We start from the raw sequence: 20,317 nt of genomic DNA, 5'->3' as shown, positions 1-20,317 counted from the left end.
TTTTAAGCTGAAAAATAGGGAGTTCCCATTGTGGCTCAGTGGGTTAAGGACTCAGTGTTGTCTCTGGGAGGATGCAGGTTTGATCCCCGTTCAGTGGATCCTTGCCTGTGGATCCAGTGTTGCCACAAGCTGTGGGGCGTAGGTCACATATGAGGCTTGGCTCTGGTTTTGCTGTGGCTGTGACTTGGGCAATGGCTGCAGCTCTGATTCAACCCCTGGTCTGGGAAGTTCTGTATGCTGCAAGGGTGGCCCTAAAAAGGAAAAAAAAAAAGCTGAATAGTATTCTATTGTATTTATAGACCACATTTTGCTCATCTCTTTATCCCTCAATGGAGATTTGGTTTATTTTTACCTTTTGACTATTGCGAGTAAAGCTACTTAAAGCATTCCTATTCCATAAGAAAATTAGTATTTCCTCTTCAAATTAGTATTTCTCATTTTAATTTATTTTAATTTTTTTTTCTTTTTAGGGCCACTCCTGTGGTATATGGAGGCTCCCAGGCTAGGGGTCAAAACAGAGCCATAGCTGCTGGCCTGCACCACAACCACAGCAACTCAGGATCTGAGCTGTGTCTGGGACCTACACCACAGCTCACGGCAATGCTGGATCCTTAACCCACTAAGTGAGGCCAGAGATTGAACCTGCGTCCTCATGGATGCTTGTCAGATTTATTTCCACTGAGCCATGACGGGAACCCCAGTATTTTTCATTTTAAAGATGGTTACTACTAATGGGGCTGTTTTTATTGTCTCAGAGCAAAATTCTCTTAAAGCAAATGAGAAATAATTCATTAGCTAAACAATCACTAGAGGATAGGTCATTTCAAAGAAGCTGCGACTACCTAAAATGTTTTTGTTTTTTGTTTTTGCTTTTTAGGGCCACACCCGTGACATGTGGAGATTCCCAGGCTAGGGGTCTACTTGGAGCTGCAGCTGCCAGCCACAGCCACAGCCACGGCCACGCCAGATTCCAGCCTTGTCCGCACCCTACACTGCAGCTCACAGCAATGCTGGATCCTTGACCCACTGAGGGAGGCCAGAGATCAAACCCGCAACCTCATGGTTCCTAGTCAGATTCGTTTCAGCTGCGCCACAGCAGGAACTCCCTGAGGTGTTTTTCTTTTGAGTAATTTTACATGACAAGAAAACAAAAAAATAGTTAATGCACTTCCCCGCTTTCTTGAACAGAACATTTTAAAAGCAGTTTAATTCTCAAATATCTTAATAACTCTTGTTAGGTTATTCAGTGTTGTATTATTTTGGTGCTGCAATTACGTTGCACTATGTCATTTAGAAGGAGTCTGACACTACATTTAATGTTTTTAAATTTAAATACTTAAAAAATACGTTGCTCTTCGTTACTTTTGTTGTTAGAAGCATGCTTTTTTATGGCTACCTCCCTTTAAAAAAAATCTATTCGTTGTTTCCAAAATGCAGTGGAGCTGAAACAATCATAGTGTTAGTTAAATTGTGTTCAAGAGGAAAAAGCCTCCGAGTGAGGCTTTTAGAGATTCTTTGAGTGAAATGATTACACTTTGGGACAGGAATTCCCCCTTCCCCTTGGCCAATTCTGTCTGTGCTGGTCTTTTAAAATCTTATCTCCTGATTTTTTTGGGCAGCACTTTGGATAGGAGAGGTGCAGTAGAGAAATCATTTTTGCTGTCAACATTTCAGTAATGCATTCAGTAAAAGGCCACCTATATGTAATTACCTCTTTAGTATTGTATGGGCTTAATAGGTATCAGCTGCTAATAAAATCACTGGGCCAAGAGTCTAATCTGTCATTGTATCCTTTTTGGCATTTACCAAAAGTAATTTCTATTTCTTACTTCCTTCAGCCTGGGAAGGGTAACCTTCAAACCAACTGAGAGATTTTTTCACCCATAATACGCAGTTGGCTTTTTTTCTTCTTTTATCTCTGATTTCTTGTTATCATGAAACATGTGTATGTGTGGTTGCTTCATGCACTTGTCAGCTAGATTTTTAAGCTCCTTCCCAGCCCAGGCCTTTTTTTCTTGCCAGAAATTCTGTATTCGGAACCCAGCATTAGCTAACATAATGATAGAGACTATTCTTGGAGTCCTTTCCTCTGTGCCCGGTGCCGCTCTGAGGCCTTTATATGTATCATCTCATTTAATCCTTCCAATAATTCAGAGCGGCCAGTACTATTATTATTCCCGTATTGTAGGTGAAGAGACGGAAGCATAGAGAAATTAAGTAATTGTTTCCAAATCCACACACTAAGAGGTGGGATCAGGATTTGAACTCAGGCTGTCTGCCCGAAGAACCGGCTTTCCTACCACATGCGTTCAGTTCATTCAGTGAATATTTATTAAGCTCTTACTGTATACCAGGGAACAGTGCAAAGATCTCAATCTTCATGGAACTTAACATTCTAGTAGAGTGAGAAAGTTAACCAAAATACCTGAATAAATTGTATGCCTTGTTAGAAGGCTACCCAAGTGCTAAGACAGAAATTGTCGAGCCGAGGAAGGCGGTGAAGAGGGCATGTTGACACTTCAGATAATCAGGAAAGACTTCATGGTTCAGGCTGAGGATTTTTTTTTTTTTTGGGTCTTTTTAGGGCCACACCCCTGGCATATGGAGGTTCCCAGGCTAGGGGTCGAATCAGAGCTGTAGCTGCTGGCCTGCACCACGGTCACAGCAAGTCAGGATCCAAGCCCCTACACCACAGCTCACCAGATCCTTAACCCGCTGAGCAAGGCCAGGGATCAAACCTGCGTCCTCATGGATGCTCGTTAGATTGGTTTCTGCTTGCTGAGCCACAGCGGGAGCTCCAGGCGGAAGAATTCTTTAACAGATCTCTTCGGTTGGACAACATTTTTTTGTTGTTGGATCTCTCTGAGATGTAGCCTGAGATCTTAAGTGACTCACTCAAAATTTTTATGAAAATCTGCTCATCAGTTCTGCTTGTTTAACCCTGCAAGTGTCTGGTGGTTGTATCTCCACAGAGTCAAGGATGACTCAGCCCGTGGGCTCGCTTCACTGCCTGGAGCAGAGTCCCTCGTTCTCAGAGCCTTTCCGAATGTGCGGAAGTCCTGGGAGCGCCCTGCGGGTGCTGAATCACAGGGCAGGTGGGGTGTCTGTGCCGAAGGAGGAGTGGGGGCAGTGAGGAGCAGTCAGAAACCCGGGACATTATGGAGGGGTCCCCTTTAGAAGGACATTGCTGAGATTCTTCCAGCAGGACCCCTGCCTTCCTAGGGGAAGAGGGATGTGGCTTGTCCAGGTGGAGCAGGTGGCCCCCGACCATCCTTGCATCCAAAGATTCTCTCTCAGCAGCGGTCCTGGAGGGACCAAGCAGGAGGGGAGGAGATGGCCTGGCACAGAGGGTCCCCCTTCACTATCAGGAAGACAGCGGGTCCCCTAGGCTTGTCTGTGGGTCGGGGGTTTGGATTTCTCTGTGAAGGACACACATTTCACCCAGTTATTGAGACATCACAATTAGTGTTTATCTTCTAAAATTAAACGTCCATGATAACATGTTTACCCTCCAGCTCAAAAAATGGATCATTGGGTCTTTCCGGCCCTGGGCATGATTCACTGCCAATGATGAGGCCTTTTCCTCCGACGAGAAAGCAAGACGTTGCAAAGGAGGTTCCCAGCTGCCCCTGGTGGCCGGGAGCTCAGGATGTTGTTGCTGGAGAACCGGGGCCTCCAGTTCCTCCCGAGGCACCACTTTCCTTTTTTATACAAAAACAACGTCCTGCCTCCGAGGGTGCTGACTGCACACCAGATTCCATTGACTGTTTTTCTACCCTCCTCTGCTTATTTTTATTCATCTGGCTACTTTATTTTAGGGCTTTGCGAAGCTTGTTTTGGCCGGGGCGAAACTTATTGTTTTATTTCTGGCTGCTCGGCTCGCCCGTGAACGCTTCAGTGAAGAAGCGGCAGCAGGGAGGGTGCGGTTCTGGGGTTTGGATTTGCTGCTGGGTGTTCGATCCCCAGGGCCGCGCGAGCCCCCCCGGGGGTGTTTCCAGCCAGGAGGACCCTGTCCAGCTCGGGTGGCAACCACGTACCCAAGACACAGGCTCTGCTTGCCGGAGAAAATATTACGACCTGGTCAGAGATGACTTACTTTTAGTCCAGAGCTGTGATAGGGGATCATTCATGCCTCCTGACCCGGCACCCGAAATGACTCTGTTGATTTTTTAAAAAATTAGAGATGGCCACAGAACAATTGAGCTTCCCTAACTGTCGTCCTCCCAGGCTGAATCAGCAATGGTTCAGGGCTTTGGTGGCCTACCTACTGGTTTAGTTCTTATCTTTACCACCTGACTAGCTCTGGGTCCTCAGGCAAGTTACCTAACCTCTCTGGGCTTCAATGTCCACACATAATGGAGAGCTATAAGAGCACCTGCCTCTCTGTTATGGTGAAGATACAATGAGGGAAGAATCGAATTTTCTATGACACAGCCAACTGATAATATGTAAAATGGCACTGCAGCTCGGAATTTTGTTGCTCTGATTGTATCAGAAGCTAGTTGAGTTGCAACTTAGAGTAAGAATCTAATCATCCGATCATGCAGTGATGAACTCCAGAGTGAGGCAGATTTTCTTTCCAGAGTGAGACCCCTCCTAGGCCCAACCACCTGCTCCTGGGAGAGCGCCACCTGTTGGTGGGTCTTAGTTTCGGTCGGAAGCAGAGAGGGCAGATCACCTGCCTTTCTCCCTGCTTAATGGGAATCACCCAGACATCCAAGGATGCTCAAGTCAAACCCTAAAACTTCAGGCCATGGACCCCAGGCTTCCAGATTTTGAAAAGCTTTGTTCAAGTGATTCCAGTATACTAACGAGGTTAAGAAAGTACGAGGTGAATATTTTATTTAGGAAAATAGCTCATAAATGGATTTGTTCATACCTCTATGTATTTATAACAGAATGGGGGCAATAAACAACAAAAATAAACACAGATTCTTTATCTCTGTTCATCTCTAGTTTGAAAGCTTCCTTAAGTTTTCTGTCACTGCTGGATCTTTCCATAGCCCCTGACCCATTTCCCCAAGCTGTTTTGGGTTGTATTTCAAAATAAAGATGCACATTACCTTCTTAATACTTGCCTGTTATCTATGAGCTCTTCTTTTTTCTGTCTTTCCTGAGCTGGAGAACTTTCATAGCTCCCATGTTGGTCGGTCTGTAAATCATTATTGGGACAGCCAGGCTCGGGCTTGGGCTGTCTGTCTCAGGCGGGGACCTGCCCTTCCAAGGGCCCAGTTGGGGACACTCACATCTGTGTGGGCACCATGAACTGACTGTCTGCTCATGTCTTCAACTACAACCAAGTTCTAGATTTTTCCCTCCTTCTCCCTCGTGTGTGTGTGTGTGTGTGTGTGTGTGGTTAAAGAGGGATCAGACCTCATTTTATTTCTCTGCTTTCAGGAACACTTTTAAACACATTTGTGTGTCACTTTTTTTACATTGTTGATAATCAGATTATCCAGTCTGGATTATCAAAGTCAAAACAGCTTAATCCAGACCGACTTCCTCAGCCTTCCTGAGCATCTTTCCTGTGGTGGATGAGTGAATGCCCGAGGATACAAGAGGAGTTTTGCATTAGCCCAAGTAAATCATAGGAAAGCAAAGCGTACCCTTTTTGGGGCACCCTCTTTCTCTCTCCCAGTAGGACAGTTGATTGAGAATTAAATGATAGTCAGACCCAAGTAGGAAAAATAAGTCATGTATTTGAAAACTCATTCTGAATTTTGAGTAAAACAGAGTGCTTATGTGACATTAGGATCATTAGCAGTTTAAGCCAGAGTTTCTACTCACCACCTTTCCTGCAGCCCCTTCCAGAATTTAGCCTCTCAGGTAGCATATTGTTTTCAGGCCTCTCTCTTTTGAATGTAATGTTTATAAGTCTCTCATCCTCTGGGTCTTTGCACAGAACGTGTTGACTTTACTTTTATTGCATTTCGGACAACTAAAATTGCAGTGATGATTTAATCGCTCTGGCTTCCTCATCCTCTGTCTTCCGACCATCGCTCTTGCTGAGCATCAGCCCGTGGAGGAGGAGGGTGGGAACTCAGTCAGGCCTTGGAGTTCGACGTACTTAGATACCTAAGTACAACTAAGATACCTAAGTATGCCTGAGTATAATTACTTTATTTCCGTGGCCTTAGATAAGTCACATAAGCCTTCTGAGCTCAGTTTCTTCATCCTTAGGTGAGTGGTGACCCTGTTCCTTGCAGTGGTTTAAATAAGGTCATAGACACAGATCCCCAGATACAGTGTCTGGCTCAATGGATGTGCTCAAGGGATGGTAACGTTGACCCAACCGGATGTTAGCTCTTGATTTGTACTTTTTTTTTTTTTTTTTTTTAGGCTTAGCACAATTGAAACCTTTCAGCCATATCTGTGACGTACAGCTCGTGGCAATGCCGGATCCTTAACCCACTGAGTGAAGCCAGGGATCAAACCTGCATCCTCATGGATACTAGTCAGATTCTTAACCCACTGAGCCACAAGGGGGACTCTCATTGTTTAAATAATTTGAAAAATCCCTATATTCCTAGAATAAATCCTCTTTAGGATGTTGGTCTTTTTATGTGAGTGCTCAATTCTGTTTGCTCATTTTAATTGAGGACTCATGTCAGTATTTAGAAAGGAAATTCGTATATAGTTGCCCTTTTGTGTATTTCTTTGTGGGGTGATGGCATCAATATTTTACCTTTTACTATTTAAATAAGAATTTGGAAACTTTCCTTCCTTTCATATGATTGGAAATGGGTTCAGTCTTATCAGGATTGTCCCTTAAAAGTTTTCTAGAATGCCCCCTCAGAAGCCATGTAGACCTGTTTTTGTTTATTATGTATTGATCTGTTGGAAGGTCATTTGGGCAGGTAGCCTTTTGACTTGTATTTCATTATAGTATTGACCTACTTAAGCCCCCCACCCCTGTGTAGTGTGACACCTTAAGTATATCTGAAATATTGTTTACTGAATATATTCAATTCATACTGATTGAGTCCCTCTTAATTAAGGGTGAAGTGATCTATTATTGTTGAGTTACAGTTTTCAAGAGTGGCAGCCTTTTTTAATATTCAGTGTTTTATGGCATTTCATAAGCACGTCTACTGTTCCCTGAGTTCCTGCCGCGGCTCAGAGTTAATGAACCCAACTAGGATCCATGAGGATTCGAGTTAGATCCCTGGCCTCGCTCAGTGGGTTAAGGATCCGGCATTGCCGTGAGCTGTGGTGTAGGTTGCAGACGTGGCTCGGATCCTGCGTTGCTATGGCTGTGGTGTAGGCCAGTGGCTGCAGCTTCAATTCGACCCCTAGCCTGGGAACTTCCATATGCTGCGGGTGCAGCCCTAAAAAAAAAAAAAAGAAAGACGTGTCTCCCATTCCCAAGTTTGGACTTTAAGGATTGGTCCATATTTTTATTGTTGAGGTGAGGATATTATAAACTGTACTTACTGTATGTGTACACTGCTCTGCAGACCATCATTGGTTAATCTTTGGTACCTTGGCCAAGAGAGCCAGCTTTCCTGCAGGTCATGCCCCAGACAGTGTCTGACCTTAACAGACACAACGGATCCGTCTCTTTCTTAGACATTGCAGGTACTCCGTAATCCTAGTGAATGAAATTCTTGTTTAGTATCCACTGTGTGTTTGTTTGCAAAAGGTACAAAACACATATTCTGAGAGACAGTATATGTTATGAATGCAAAATTGAATGAAATAAATATTATGGTTAAGTATGTGTGTTCAGATATGTTAAAGGATGCAGTTGTACACATTTGTCTAGCGGAGAAGTAATTTTCAGATCACGTGCAAAGTAAATATTGATTCAGTTGTCCTGATATCTGGCCTGAATTTACACATTAACAACAGAGAGCTAAAACTGTTTCAGCAGCATTTTTGCTTTTCCGTGTAAATTGGGCTACTGTGCTAAGAAATGGGAATCACAGCACTGTGGTAAGAGTGGTGCAAAAAACGATACTGTTGATCTAACCATAGGTTATAATGTTTATTTTAAAGCATGTTGAGGAGAAAGTATTGGTAGTTGATACGATTGTATTGCATTATGTTGAAGATTTACTGACAAAATATTCTTTCCTTTTCTTGTAGATTTATCTAAAAACAGACTGGTCGAAGTTCCAATGGAATTGTGCCATTTCGTATCACTGGAAATTCTTAACCTGTATCATAATTGTATCAGAGTCATTCCGGAAGCCATCGTTAATCTGCAGATGCTGACTTACTTAAATTTAAGGTAGGTGGACTCTAAAGGTTGTAATCCGATTCAATGAAAAAAAAAAAAGAGTGCTTACATTTCTATCAGTTTTTTTCTCTTTGCAATTTCTCATCACCCTTTGAAGCAAATCACATGAAGACTTTTATTTTTTTGGTCTTTTTAGGGCTACACTCACCGCATGTGGAGGTTCCCAGGCTGGGGGTCCAATCGGAGCTGTAGCTGCCAGCCTACACCAGAGCCACAGCAATTCAGGATCTGAGCTGCATCTGTGATTTGGTTCATGGCAACCCCAGGTCCTTAATCTAGGCCAGGGATGGAACCTGTGTCCTCAGGATGCTAGTCAGATTTATTTCCACTGAGCTACGATGGGAACTCCTCACACGAAGATTATTTTAAAAGTTTCTTTTATGATACATGTGTAGTGCTGTTAGTATTGTTTTTGGTGCTAGACTTCTCTGAATGGCTATATAACGAGGTGTTTTAACTTCTTAGAAGAACTTATGCAGCATCATTTATACTCTTTGTCTGTTTGGGACTTGAAAGGTTGCTGGTGTGTTTTCATCAGGTATTGATATAGATTTTGGAAGCGGAGGATCCGAGGGAAGTGAAAAGGAATTGGATGTTGGGACAGATTAAAGCCCTGTTGGTTTGGGGTATTATGGGGACCCCTGGATTTGCTGCCCAACACTCACTGAGCCTGTTTGCTTAAAGCCACTGGAGAAAGTTAAAGAGGGGCACAGAGCAGCCCCAGCAAGGTATCGTTTGCTGTCTTTAGCCCATTGAAATAGGTCAGTGTTTGCTGAGGCTGGGTCAGTGGTCTGTACTGGCTCTGATTTTGTACGACCAGTGTAACGTATTAGGGCAGTGAATAGCCCTGAAGTTAAGAAAACCAGCTATTTTAAGGTCTAGCTTTTAGATCTTGCTGCTGTGACTGTCAGCTGCTCTGGTCAGGTTTTGGCACCTTGTCTTCTAAATCCTCGCCTTGCATCTGGATGTGAGGAGAGATAGGGAGCTGTTTGAATTAAATCTGTCTGTACTTTTAAAACAAAGTTGCAAGGTTTAAGCATGAGCATGGCCTTCACTCTTATCAGTTGCAGTATCTTAGTGTGCAAAGAGTAGCACCTGACTTGTGCTGTGTAACAAACATGCCAAACTTTAAAGCGTATAAACCAATAACCCAAGTATGGCATTACTTTACGATAGATAATAATGTCACTTATATTTTAGGATTTTTGTTTGTTTGTTTTCATTGACCACTGAGAGTTAGGAGTCTTCTGCAGCTTTCTTTGCAGTCAAAAATAGGTGTTTTTTTTTTTTTAATGATTTTTAATTTTTTCCCCCAAATGCATTACTGTTGTGTTTTATTAGGACTGCATTTTTTTTTTCTTCTTTTTTGTCCCTCTGCTATCTCTTGGGCTGCTCCCGTGGCACATGGAGGTTCCCAGGCTAGGAGCTGCAGCCACCGGCCCACGCCAGAGCCACAGCAACGTGGGATCCGAGCCGCGCCTGCAACCCATACCACAGCCCACAGCAACGCCGGATCGTTAACCCACTGAGCAAGGGCAGGGACCGAACCCACAACCTCACGGTTCCTAGTCAGATTCGTCAACCACTGCGCCACAATGGGAACTCCAGGACTGCATTTTTTAACTTGGGAGTGAGAAATAAATCCTAGTCATGCTTTTAAGTGGCCCTTATTTATTTATGTATTTTTTTACTTCATTTTTGGTAACTAGGATTTAGGTTACTATTAAGATAGCCTAGAGGCTCAACATACCTAGTTTTCATTTTTCCAGGGTCCTAGTTCCCGGGAGCTTTCTTGCATAAGAAGCTTTCAAGCTGTTTCTGCTGCAGCAGAATGTTAATTACCTTGGAATTGCCTGATGGAGCCACCAGAGTGGTGTCTGTAGTTATTGCTACATTATCCCCTAAAACATCTGCCTTCTAATCCCAACCCACAAAGGTGAAATAACCCAAGAGCATATGTAGTCAGTCTGGTTGCTTTACTTACCTGCTCCTCACACTTTCACCTCCAGCAGCCCTTTGTGCAGCAAGGAAATAGACTTAACTTTGCCTGGTTGTATTAAATGTATGTACACGGAGAAACTTTTGGGTGCACATGACATATTTCTTCTGGGATCATACAAACTATAAAATTCTATGGAGTTCCTGTTGTGGCCCAACTGAAACGAATCCAACTAGGAACCAAGAGGTTGCAGGTTCAATCCCTGGCCTCGCTCAGTGGGTAAGGATCCAGCATTGCTGTGAGCTGTGGTGTAGGTCGCAGATGTGGCTCGGATCTGGCGTTGCTGTGGCTGTAGTGTAGGCTGGCAGCTAGAGGTCCAGTTCGACCCCTAGCCTGGGAACCTCCATGTGCCGCAGGTACAGCCCTGAAGAACAAAAAACAAACAACAAACAACCCCCCCCCAACAAATACTGGAGAATCTAATCTTAAAATTTGTATTTTGCTTTAACAGCAGTAGTAAAATTGGTTTTTGGTGGGGTGATTTTTATGTTGAGCCTCTTTGAGAGTAGAATAATACTGATGTCTCCAGATGGTAGAAAAATTATATTGGAAAATGAATCTCAGGAGTCTTTAAACCAGGAACAGAGAGAATTTGTTGAAACTGACAATGGCTGAAGAGGAAGTGAGGAAGTGTTTGGTATATTGTTTTGTTTTGCTTTTATTTTTTTAGGGCTGCACCTGCGGCATATGGAGAACCTTCCCAGGACTTTCCCAGGCTAGGAGTCAAATGGGAGCTGCAGCCACAGTAACTCAGGATCCGAGCGGAGTCTGTGACCTACACCACAGCTCACGGCAACACTGGATCCTTCACCCACTGAGGGAGGCCAGGATCGAACCCACATCCTCATGGATACTAGTTGGGTTTGTAACCACTGAGCCACATTGGGAACTCTGTGTTTGGTATATTGCCAACAGTTTTGTGATGCCTTCCTGGGTAAAGGAAAGGACAAAGAGATAAGGGGGGTCATTAAGCGCCCAGCTTTTTTAAACTTTGTTTTCTACAAGTAATGGTTTAGTTTCTCATTTGCCTTTATCTTTGCTCCCATTTCTACAGGTCATTTTATTTTGTTTTGGTTTTCTTTGCTCACATCTCCTACTTTTATATGATCATGTTTGAAGACATATTCTCTAGTGTTGAATCGTAACTCTTTAAAGGAATTGATAACTAAGTGGAAAAAAATGAAGAAAAAGTATGTCTTTTACCTTTTGGAGAGAGTACATCAGGGTACATGAAAAATTTATGTACATCCTCTAAACTCCTTGAAAGCCAGATACTAAATACATATATGTGTGTGTGTGTGTATGCACATCTGTAATTATTTTTGAAGACTTCTATCAAATTTACATAGGGCAGTCTTTCGCATGACCAGGAAATGGTCATTCTGTCTATGCAATTTTAAGGCCTTTAATTCCTGTGTGGGAGTTCCCTTTGTGGCTCATCGGGTTAAGAACCTGATATAATGTCCGTGAGGATGCCGGTTTGATCCCTGGCCTCACTCAGTGAGTTAAGGAGCCAGCATCGCCACAAGCTGTGGTATATAGTTTGCAGATGCGGCTCGGATCCCACATTGCTGTGGCTGTGGTGTAGGCCGGCAGCTGCAGCTCCTACTCGACCCCTAGCCTGGGAACCTCCATGGGCCACAGATGGGGCTGTAAAAAGAAAATCATAATACTAATTCCTGTTTGAGTATTGGGTTTAGTTGAAACATGTCTTTTAGGAATTGGACGCTTGGAATTGAGTTATTTCTCTGTTTGGCAGTGATTTGAGGTAGAATGCTATATTTTCCTAAAGGATTTATTTGTGGCTTGTGAAATGGCAGGTGACTGTCAGATCTGTCTGCAAATATGTAATAATCTCTAGAAAATACTGTGGCGTCTAATTAAATGCACATCTTCTAAGCTATGTTGAGTAATAACATCACATGTCAGTCGTGTTGTGTACGTGAGTTCTTGCTGTCTTCAAGCTACTACCTGTACTCCCAGCCGCCCCCACGCTGGTAACCAGGAGGAATTTAGGATGTTGCGCTTGTGCGTGATCACAACAGAGTCCAGTCCACGACAACCAGGGTGAGGCATGCTGGGCTTTTCACGTCTTTTCCTCCCCACGTGAAAACTAAGTCAACGCCTGAAGAGACATGATGGCCTTCTGTTGACTTTTGGCCCCCAGAGGAGAAGCTGCTAATCCAGTTCCTTGGAAAAGAAGCAAGGCACTCAGGAGGCTGCAAAAGCACTGCTTTGTGGGAGAGCTGTTGCGTTCCTGTCAACCCAGTTTTTTTTCTGTGATGTTGCAAATGGGATATCAGGCCAACCAAAAAACTTAATTCTATTTTTAATAGTTCATTTTATTGATTGATTTTCTTTTTCTTTAATGGCCGCACCTGCAGCATATTCAAGTTCCCAGTCCAGGGACTGAATCCGAGCTGCAGTTGCAACCTATGCCCCATCCTTTAACCCATGGTGCCGGGCTGGGGATGGGACCCACACCTCTGTTGCGACCAGAGCCACTGCGGGCAGGTTCTTAATCTGCTGCGCCACAGCAGGAACTCCAGATTGATTGATTGCCTTTTATTTGAAGAACAGTTGATGTTATATAAGTTACAGGTGTAGAGCAGAGTGACTCACTATCTTTAAAGGTTGTGCTCCCTTTGTCGTTATCCTGAAGTCTTGGCTTGAGTCCCTGCATTGTGCAGTATATCCTCAGAACTTATTTATTTTATACATAATAGTTTGTACCTCTTAGTCCCCTCCCTCCCCTCTCCCCACGGGTAACCCCTAGCTGCTTCTGTCTGCGAGTCGGTTTCTTGTTTGTTACATTCACTGGTTTGTTTTATTTTTTAGCTTCCACATATAAATGATATTATACAGTATTTGAATAAACGATGTATTCTAGACAAAAGCATATAATCAAATCAAGACACTGTCACTGATTTAGATGTATTGGGAACGTCCGCATCAATTTCAGAAGAATTAAAGAAATACCGTGAATTATTTCTGAGCGCGCACGCGCGCGCGCACACACACACACACACACACACACACACACAATGTAGATTGGATCAGACAGAGAACGTTCTGAAACAGCTTTAGCAAATAGGCAGTTTCAGTAGGCTTTATCAATAAATAGCCCAAACTCTTTTTTTTTTTTTGTCTTTTTGCCATTTCTAGGGCCGCTCTCGTGGCATATGGAGGTTACCAGGCTAGGGGTCGAATCGGACCTGTAGCTGCCAGCCTACACCACAGCTCACGGCAACACCAGGTCCTTAACCCACTGACCAAGGCCAAGGACCAAACCCGCAACCTCATGGTTCCCAGTCGGATTTGTTAACCACCGCGCCTCAACGGGAACTCCCCAAACATTTTCTTTTCTGTAGCACTCAGGATGTTCCCTCTTCTTCCTATTAACTAGAAAGAAAAGCTTGTTTGATAAAATAGTACGGAGAAGCTACTTTTCAAGTTCCACAGATTTCATGTTACTGTACTTAAAATGAAACGTCTCACATGTATTTTTAATTTTTTTCTCTTTTTAAGTAAGTCACATGACTGATTTTCTAGGTTCCAAAATAAGAGAAATGTCAGACGAAGCGACTCTGAATTTATGGGAACCTTTCAAAACGGATCACCCCCCTCTGGGATATCCGCAGAGTCCGGCGGCGTAAATAAACGCTTATAAATATTTGATGGTTCAGCGATAACGATAACAATTGAGGTGACGATGGTGGTGTTGGGGGTGTGTCACTGCCTCCCCAGCTTCTTGGTTGACAGGCTCCCTTCGTGACATGATCTTGAAATGTCCCTTGACCGCTTGGTGCCGGCTGCCCAAGGCTGGTCTTGTACTTAGAGAGGGGTTTCATTAGCACGTGGAAAGAAAACCTTCCTTGTGAAACACGCTTCAAAACATTTGCGTTTTGTCGTTTTTCTCCGGGGATGGAAATGACCTGTTTTGGACAACATTAATTCATTGCTGTTTGTGTCACCTGCGTTAGCAGGAACCGGGCTTTAAATCTCCGCGTCTCTGTGTTCACAAAAGGTTATGTTGCTTTGGTGTAGGTGCCACTGGGTCTCTTCCTGTTAGAAGGCATCCTAGTCCAAGAGAGGTGGCCAAGAACAATACGCGTGATTAAGCAAGACTTGTTCCCACATAGGAGCAAACACTTTGAACTTGGGTTACGCAGGAAAGCCTCCCAAGTTTAAAATCTATTTTCAGTTGTCGGAGAGGTTGTTGTTGATGAGGCTCACGAAGAAAACGTACCTTAGAAAAACAGAAGCGCCCAGAGCGGAGAAGCTTTTGGCAACTCGTAGGGCTGTTGTGAAACTAAAAATAGGGAGTTTAGTTTGAAAGTTTGATCTCAGAGAAGTTTGGGAGTAGAAGCTGCCAAAAATGCGGGTTCTTTACAGCGTCTGATCACATTGCTTCCAGAATTCTTGGTGAGTGGTTGTACTTTCCTGGGGTGAGAGGCGAAGGGCCAGGAGCTGGTTTATTCATTAGAAGCCCCCTTTTTTCAAAATCCCAGTCTCCCAGGAGTGGATGGTGAGGCATCCATCACCTGTAAAGGAGGGGCCCCGTCTCCAGAGCAAAATAGTATCACGCCATAAAAGGAATCTGTCTTGGCTTCTTTTTCTGAAGCTTGGCATCCTTCTTGTCTGCTGAACAATGTGCAGAAGGAGCCAACTTCCTGATGGCAGTATAACCTGTATCCCCACATTCCTTTGGGGGTTTATTTAGAGAAATAATCTGTAATCCCCAGAACCTAACTCTCTATTTAAAGGGCTTGGGAGAAGCATCCTACTTGCTAGAGTTGCCTTAGAAAAGCACAGATTTTATTTTCTTTTGTTGTTTTGAACCAAAAACCGAATTTTCATTGTTTCTAAGAATTTTAATTTTATCTCTAAGAAATACACCTCCTTGCACGAAAGAAAGTCTCAATTGTAGGACAGAGTTTTTTCTTCCCAGAAACAGAAAATGGACGGTGTCTTTCTCAACTGGAAATGGGGAGGAAATTTGCTCGGTTCAAATGGAATTCCTCTTTCTTTTATGAAGATCTTATCTCATTCAAAGGGAAATGAGAATACTTTAAGTGTATATGTATTTTAGAACAAGGTTGTGCTTTGTGAATGACAGATCAGCAGGAAGATACCAAAACACAATGAACCATGTTGGAATTTGGAAGTACTGTCTTCAAATTGGAAAGTATTTTTCATAGAGTGCTGGAGTTGGAAGTGGCCCCCAGAGTTGTTCTTTGCAAGAGCAGCAGCTTGTGGTTTAAGCCTTGCCTTTTCTTTTTCTTTCTTTCTTTTTTTTTTAATTCCTTTTTTGGCCACCCCAAAGTATATGGAATATTTCTGGGTCAGGGATCAGATCTGAGCTGCAGTTGTGACCTATGCCGTAGCTACAGCAACACTGGCTCCTTTAACCCACTGCACGGGGCTGGGGATTGAACCCGTGTCCTGGCACTGCAGAGACACCACCCCCTTGCGCCACAGTGGGAACTCTAAAGCCTTGCTTTTTTTTAATGCGCTCAGTGGGCATTTGTTTTTAAGGTGGAACATTTAGTCAACAGTCCCTAAATATTTTAGTTTGTTTATAAATTATTGTGCCTGTAATTGGCATTGGTAGTGGAAGGGCTTTGTTAAATGTAAATAAGTTCACCCTAGGTGTTTCTCCCCAGACTCCAGTCCTTTAAGCACAGCCCATACTTGACAAGACTTCCAAAAGGGATTTTTCCATCCTACATGTCACCTGATCACTGATATTAGACATTGCTTTTTTTTTTTTGCGCTTTCTCAGGCTGCACTTGTGGCATATGGAGGTTCCCAGGCTAGGGGTTGAATCAGAGCTGTAGCTGCCGGCCTACACCACAGCTCCTGGCAACCCCAGATCCTTAACCCACTGAGTGAGGCCAGGGATTGAACTCGCAACCTCATGGTTCCTAGTCGGATTCGTTTCCACTGCGCCATGATGGGAACTCATATATGTTGTTTTATATCAGTGTTTGTATTGAAAAAAGGAACAGAGATCCAAAGAGACATGATGGCTTTGATGGTGAGACTGCTGTCAGAATGTGTTGGTTTGGTTTTCAGTTCTGCTTCTGATCTTAAAAAGTTTTTAAGATCTTTGTGCTGCAAATTTGCTTCCTGAAAATACTGTGAATACCCACTTCTAATGCATTGTATAGATTTTTTGCTTATGGTAATCCTCAAAATTTTTTCTGCAAGCCCCAAATGAGCAAGCTGCAAATGGCATTTATTTTTCTCACAAAACAGACCATAGCTCTTTGAAACATGGCCATTTCATCAATAAGCAACTTAGGAGTTCCTGCTGTGGTGGAACAGACTAAGAAGCTGGCGTTGTCTCTGAGGCGTTGCAGGACAGTGGGTTAAGGGTCTGGCATTGCTGAAAGCTGTGGGGTAGGTTGCAGATGCAGCTTGGATCTGGTGTGGCTCTGGCCTAAGCCTGCAGCTGTGGCTCAGCTTTGATGCCTGGCCCAAGAACTTCCATGTGCCATGGATGTAGCTGAAAAAGAAAGGAAAAAAAAAAAAAAGCAGCTTATATTTTCTCTAAGAACATTACAGTTTACCAAGTCTTATAACAAGTAATGTAGAGGAGAAGAGAGAAAGAAGGAAAAACAGTCCATAAACAGGGGAAAGAGGATGTGCGGGTTTAGAGTGACCTTCACCACTGTCCTTGTCACCATCATCACTTCTTAACAGCTGAATAGGGTTTAGCAGCTGCACCATCTTATTTTAGTCCTTCAAAAGTCCTTATTTTATTTTATTTTATTTTTTTATTTTGGGCCTTGCCCACAGCATGACGAAGTTCCTGGGCCAGGGATTGAACCCACATCACAGCAGTGACCCGAGTCACAGCAGTGACACCCTGTTTTCAAAAGTAATAAAATGTATGCTATCATGGCTAGAAAATTGTAGAATATGATGTTTAAAATACTATCCTACTTCTGAGTGGAATATTTGTGCCTTGAGAACTCAGGGAGGAGAAATCTTGGTAAAATCATGTAGCCAGGAATTTCATCATAGGTAAGAGTCCCAAATAACATTTTTCAGGGAAGAGAAATTAAGTCAGGAATAAATGTACATTCTATAGTAGTTCTCTATCTAGTGAAAGATTCAGTGGGTTGGATGCTTAGGGTACAGAAGGAGTGGTTGTGAGGGGAACAGTTTATTCTGTAAGGTGGCTTTTTTTTTTTTGTCTTTTTCTAGGGCTGCACCCGTGACATATGGAGGTTCCCAGGCTAGGGGTCTAAATGGAGCTGTAGCTGCCGGCCTACACCACAGCCACAGCAATGCGGGATCCGAGCCACATCTGCAACCTACACCACAGATCATGGCAACACTGGATCCTTAACCCACTGAACAGGGCCAGGGATCGAACCCCAAACCTCATGGTTCCTAATTAGATTGTTAACCACTGAGCCATGACGGGAACTCCTGTGTCCCCCCCCCCCCCCCCCTTTTCCTGGGATGTCTTGGGACACCTTAATGGCATCTGGACCAGATGGACTGTCAAAATAGACAGAACGAGCTGATCTCTCTGAACAGCAAGGTCCAAATAACCAGAAGATTTGGGTCATTTTGAGAGCTGGATCACGTGGAACTATGTTATCTACTAATCTCAGCTTATCTCTCTCATCCTCATGCAATCAGGCAATGTTTTTCTGAAACTCCATTTGGCAACTGGCAAACCACAGCAGAAAGGGCTGGGGAAGTAACATGAGAAAATTGACTCAGTCTGCTCAGTGATTAATCCTTCTTTTTCAGGAACAGAAAAGAGTAGATCTGGAAAAAACTCCCCTGCCCACCTCCCTTGGAGAACAGAAATGATTTATTTCTAACCCCAGAGATGCCATTGGATCAGTTAGGGTGTAAATAGAATATCATTTCCGAAAAGTGCATTCTGTGGAAAAATAGTCTCTTGAGTGTTAATAGGTATACTTTTTAAAAAGTCCACATTTGGGGGAGTTCTCGTCGTGGCTCAGTGGAACAAATCCTACTAGTATCCATGAGGATGCGGGTTTAATCCCTGACCTCGCTCAGTGGGTTAAGGATCCGGCATTACCATGAGCTGTGGTGTAGGTTGCAGACATGGCTCGGATCCGGTGTTGCTGTGCCTGTGGTGTAGGCTGGTGGCTGCAGCTCCAGTTGGACCCCTAGCCCGGGAACCTCCATATGCTGCGAGTGCATTCCTAAAAAGCAGGGGAAAAAAAAAGTCCACATTTTGTGCTGTCAGTTTTGTGACTCTCCAAGCCACATCGAACTCTTTTTGCTGTTTATGTGAGGTCTGTTCACCTATGAGCATCTCCTGCAATGTGCTTGTCAGAGCACCAGTTCGTAAACACTGATGGAAAACTGTACCCAAAGGATCCTTTAGGAACTGACCTGACTAAGAAAAGGATGAAGTTAGAAAGTCTGTGTCTTCCGGATGTCCTCTTCAGAGGCCAGGGAGTCTCTATGAACTGGATATGTTGAAAGATAAACCGAAATGTCAGGAGAAAAGAGAAAGGCCAAGGAGACACTAAAGCATGGCGTGCGTTCACAGAGTTGCCAGCCGGGCTGAGTGATGCTTTAGGTAGAACCTTTTAAATATATAGACATACTCATGTATTTAGTATTCACTATTGATTAAAAATGCAGTGAAAATGAGAAAAAAATAAGTACTGGAAAGTACCAAGAATGTATCCATCGCTTATAGTAGGACTCGGGTTAAAGTTTTTCCTTCTCCCTGGCTCCTGAATAGGGTTGACCTTTTTTTCTGGGGGAGGCAAGGGGACTTTTTCAGTTTCTGAGAGCTCTGTATTATATAATGGGGAAAAGAAGGACCTTGACTGGAAGTCTAAAGCAGCTGAGTCTTTAAATTATCTGCACTGAAATTTCATTGTTGAATCACCAGAGTCCCTGTGGTTAAAACGAGTCACCGTTTAAAGGGTTGTCTTTTAAAAAAGGTACCATCATGACTCTCATGCAGATATAAAATGTACATCTGTCAAAGACGGTATTTAACCCATTCATGAATGAAGGAACTAGCAAAATGTTATGTCTTATTTAAAGAAGTCAACACAGACAGAAAAGGAGAAGTCAACACAGAGACAGACAGACACACACACACACACACACACACACACACACACACACACACAGTGGGCTTGCTGATAGTTGCCAAACTGGTCCATATCCAGAGGGCGATCATCCATTGCCGCTCCTCTGCGCTCCCCACGATGCATCTCTGTTTCTGTGCACAAAAAGGGTTTGCATTCCTCTCCGTTTCTGCAAACACAGGGTTGTTAAACAACTCAAAAACAGTGAAAGGCAGAGGTCGTCTGGAAGGGTGTGCCAGGCAAGTCCCCCAGGAATGGTTTTTGTCCATTTCAAAATCACTGTCGGTTTTCTTCCTCTGCCGACTCTTTTAATGTGTGTGTGTATCGCCGCGTGCAAGGAGGGTGTAGCTCTGTGAACTCTCTGAACAGGACCATAGGTAGAAGAAAACATAGGAGGTTCAGTGGGGATTGTGAAATCCTTCCCTTCAGATCCTGTGTTCCAAAGACTGAGAGGCTGTTGGCATGTAGGCGGGCGGGCAGGGAGGACCCAGGAGATGGTGAGGGTGCTTTGAAGGTTTTTGTTGGGCCAATCATCTAGGGAAACTGAGGGGCGGCCCCGCTGGTGCATTTGTCCCACCAGGAGGCCACCGTGACCTCAGTACCAGCAGAGGACAGCCTGGGGCCTTCAGCAGAGGCCGCCTCTGAGCCTCTGACAGTGGTGCACAAAGTCTGTAAACGCTTGTTTAAAGATATGTTAGCAGCAGCCTGGGGTCCCTTCATTCCACCTTACAGGATAAGATCCGTAAAGGAAGTCTCCCTTCCTATATTCCTAAAGAGGTGCTAATTTCTTATCTTAAATTTGAGAACTCAGAAGACTATATATGTATTTTATTTTTTTAAGGGCCGCACCTGTGGCATATGGAAGTTCCCAGGCTATGGGTCGAATCAGAGCTGCAGCTGCCGGCCTACGCCACAGCCACAGCCACGCTGGATCTGAGCCACATCTGTAAGCTACACCACAGCCACAGC

The 20,317-nt window shown here is 43.8% G+C and overlaps 1 protein-coding gene across 4 annotated transcripts in view; it reads left to right on the top strand.

Moving 5' to 3' along the window:
* LRCH1 (leucine rich repeats and calponin homology domain containing 1) overlaps window positions 1-20,317 on the top strand; it is a 217,135-nt gene that overhangs the window by 91,438 nt on the left and 105,380 nt on the right. For all 4 annotated transcript variants that reach the window (XM_047756122.1, XM_047756124.1, XM_047756121.1 and 1 more), the window contains one exon: window positions 8,089-8,233. In XM_047756122.1, the coding sequence (XP_047612078.1) occupies window positions 8,089-8,233 (145 nt within the window). The remainder of the gene's footprint in view (window positions 1-8,088; window positions 8,234-20,317) is intronic.

This window comes from Phacochoerus africanus, chromosome 13, assembly GCF_016906955.1.
Source record: "Phacochoerus africanus isolate WHEZ1 chromosome 13, ROS_Pafr_v1, whole genome shotgun sequence".
Taxonomy (NCBI): domain Eukaryota; kingdom Metazoa; phylum Chordata; class Mammalia; order Artiodactyla; family Suidae; genus Phacochoerus; species Phacochoerus africanus.
The sequence above is the reverse complement of the archived record's forward strand: the minus strand, read 5'-3'. Positions and strand labels throughout refer to the sequence as shown.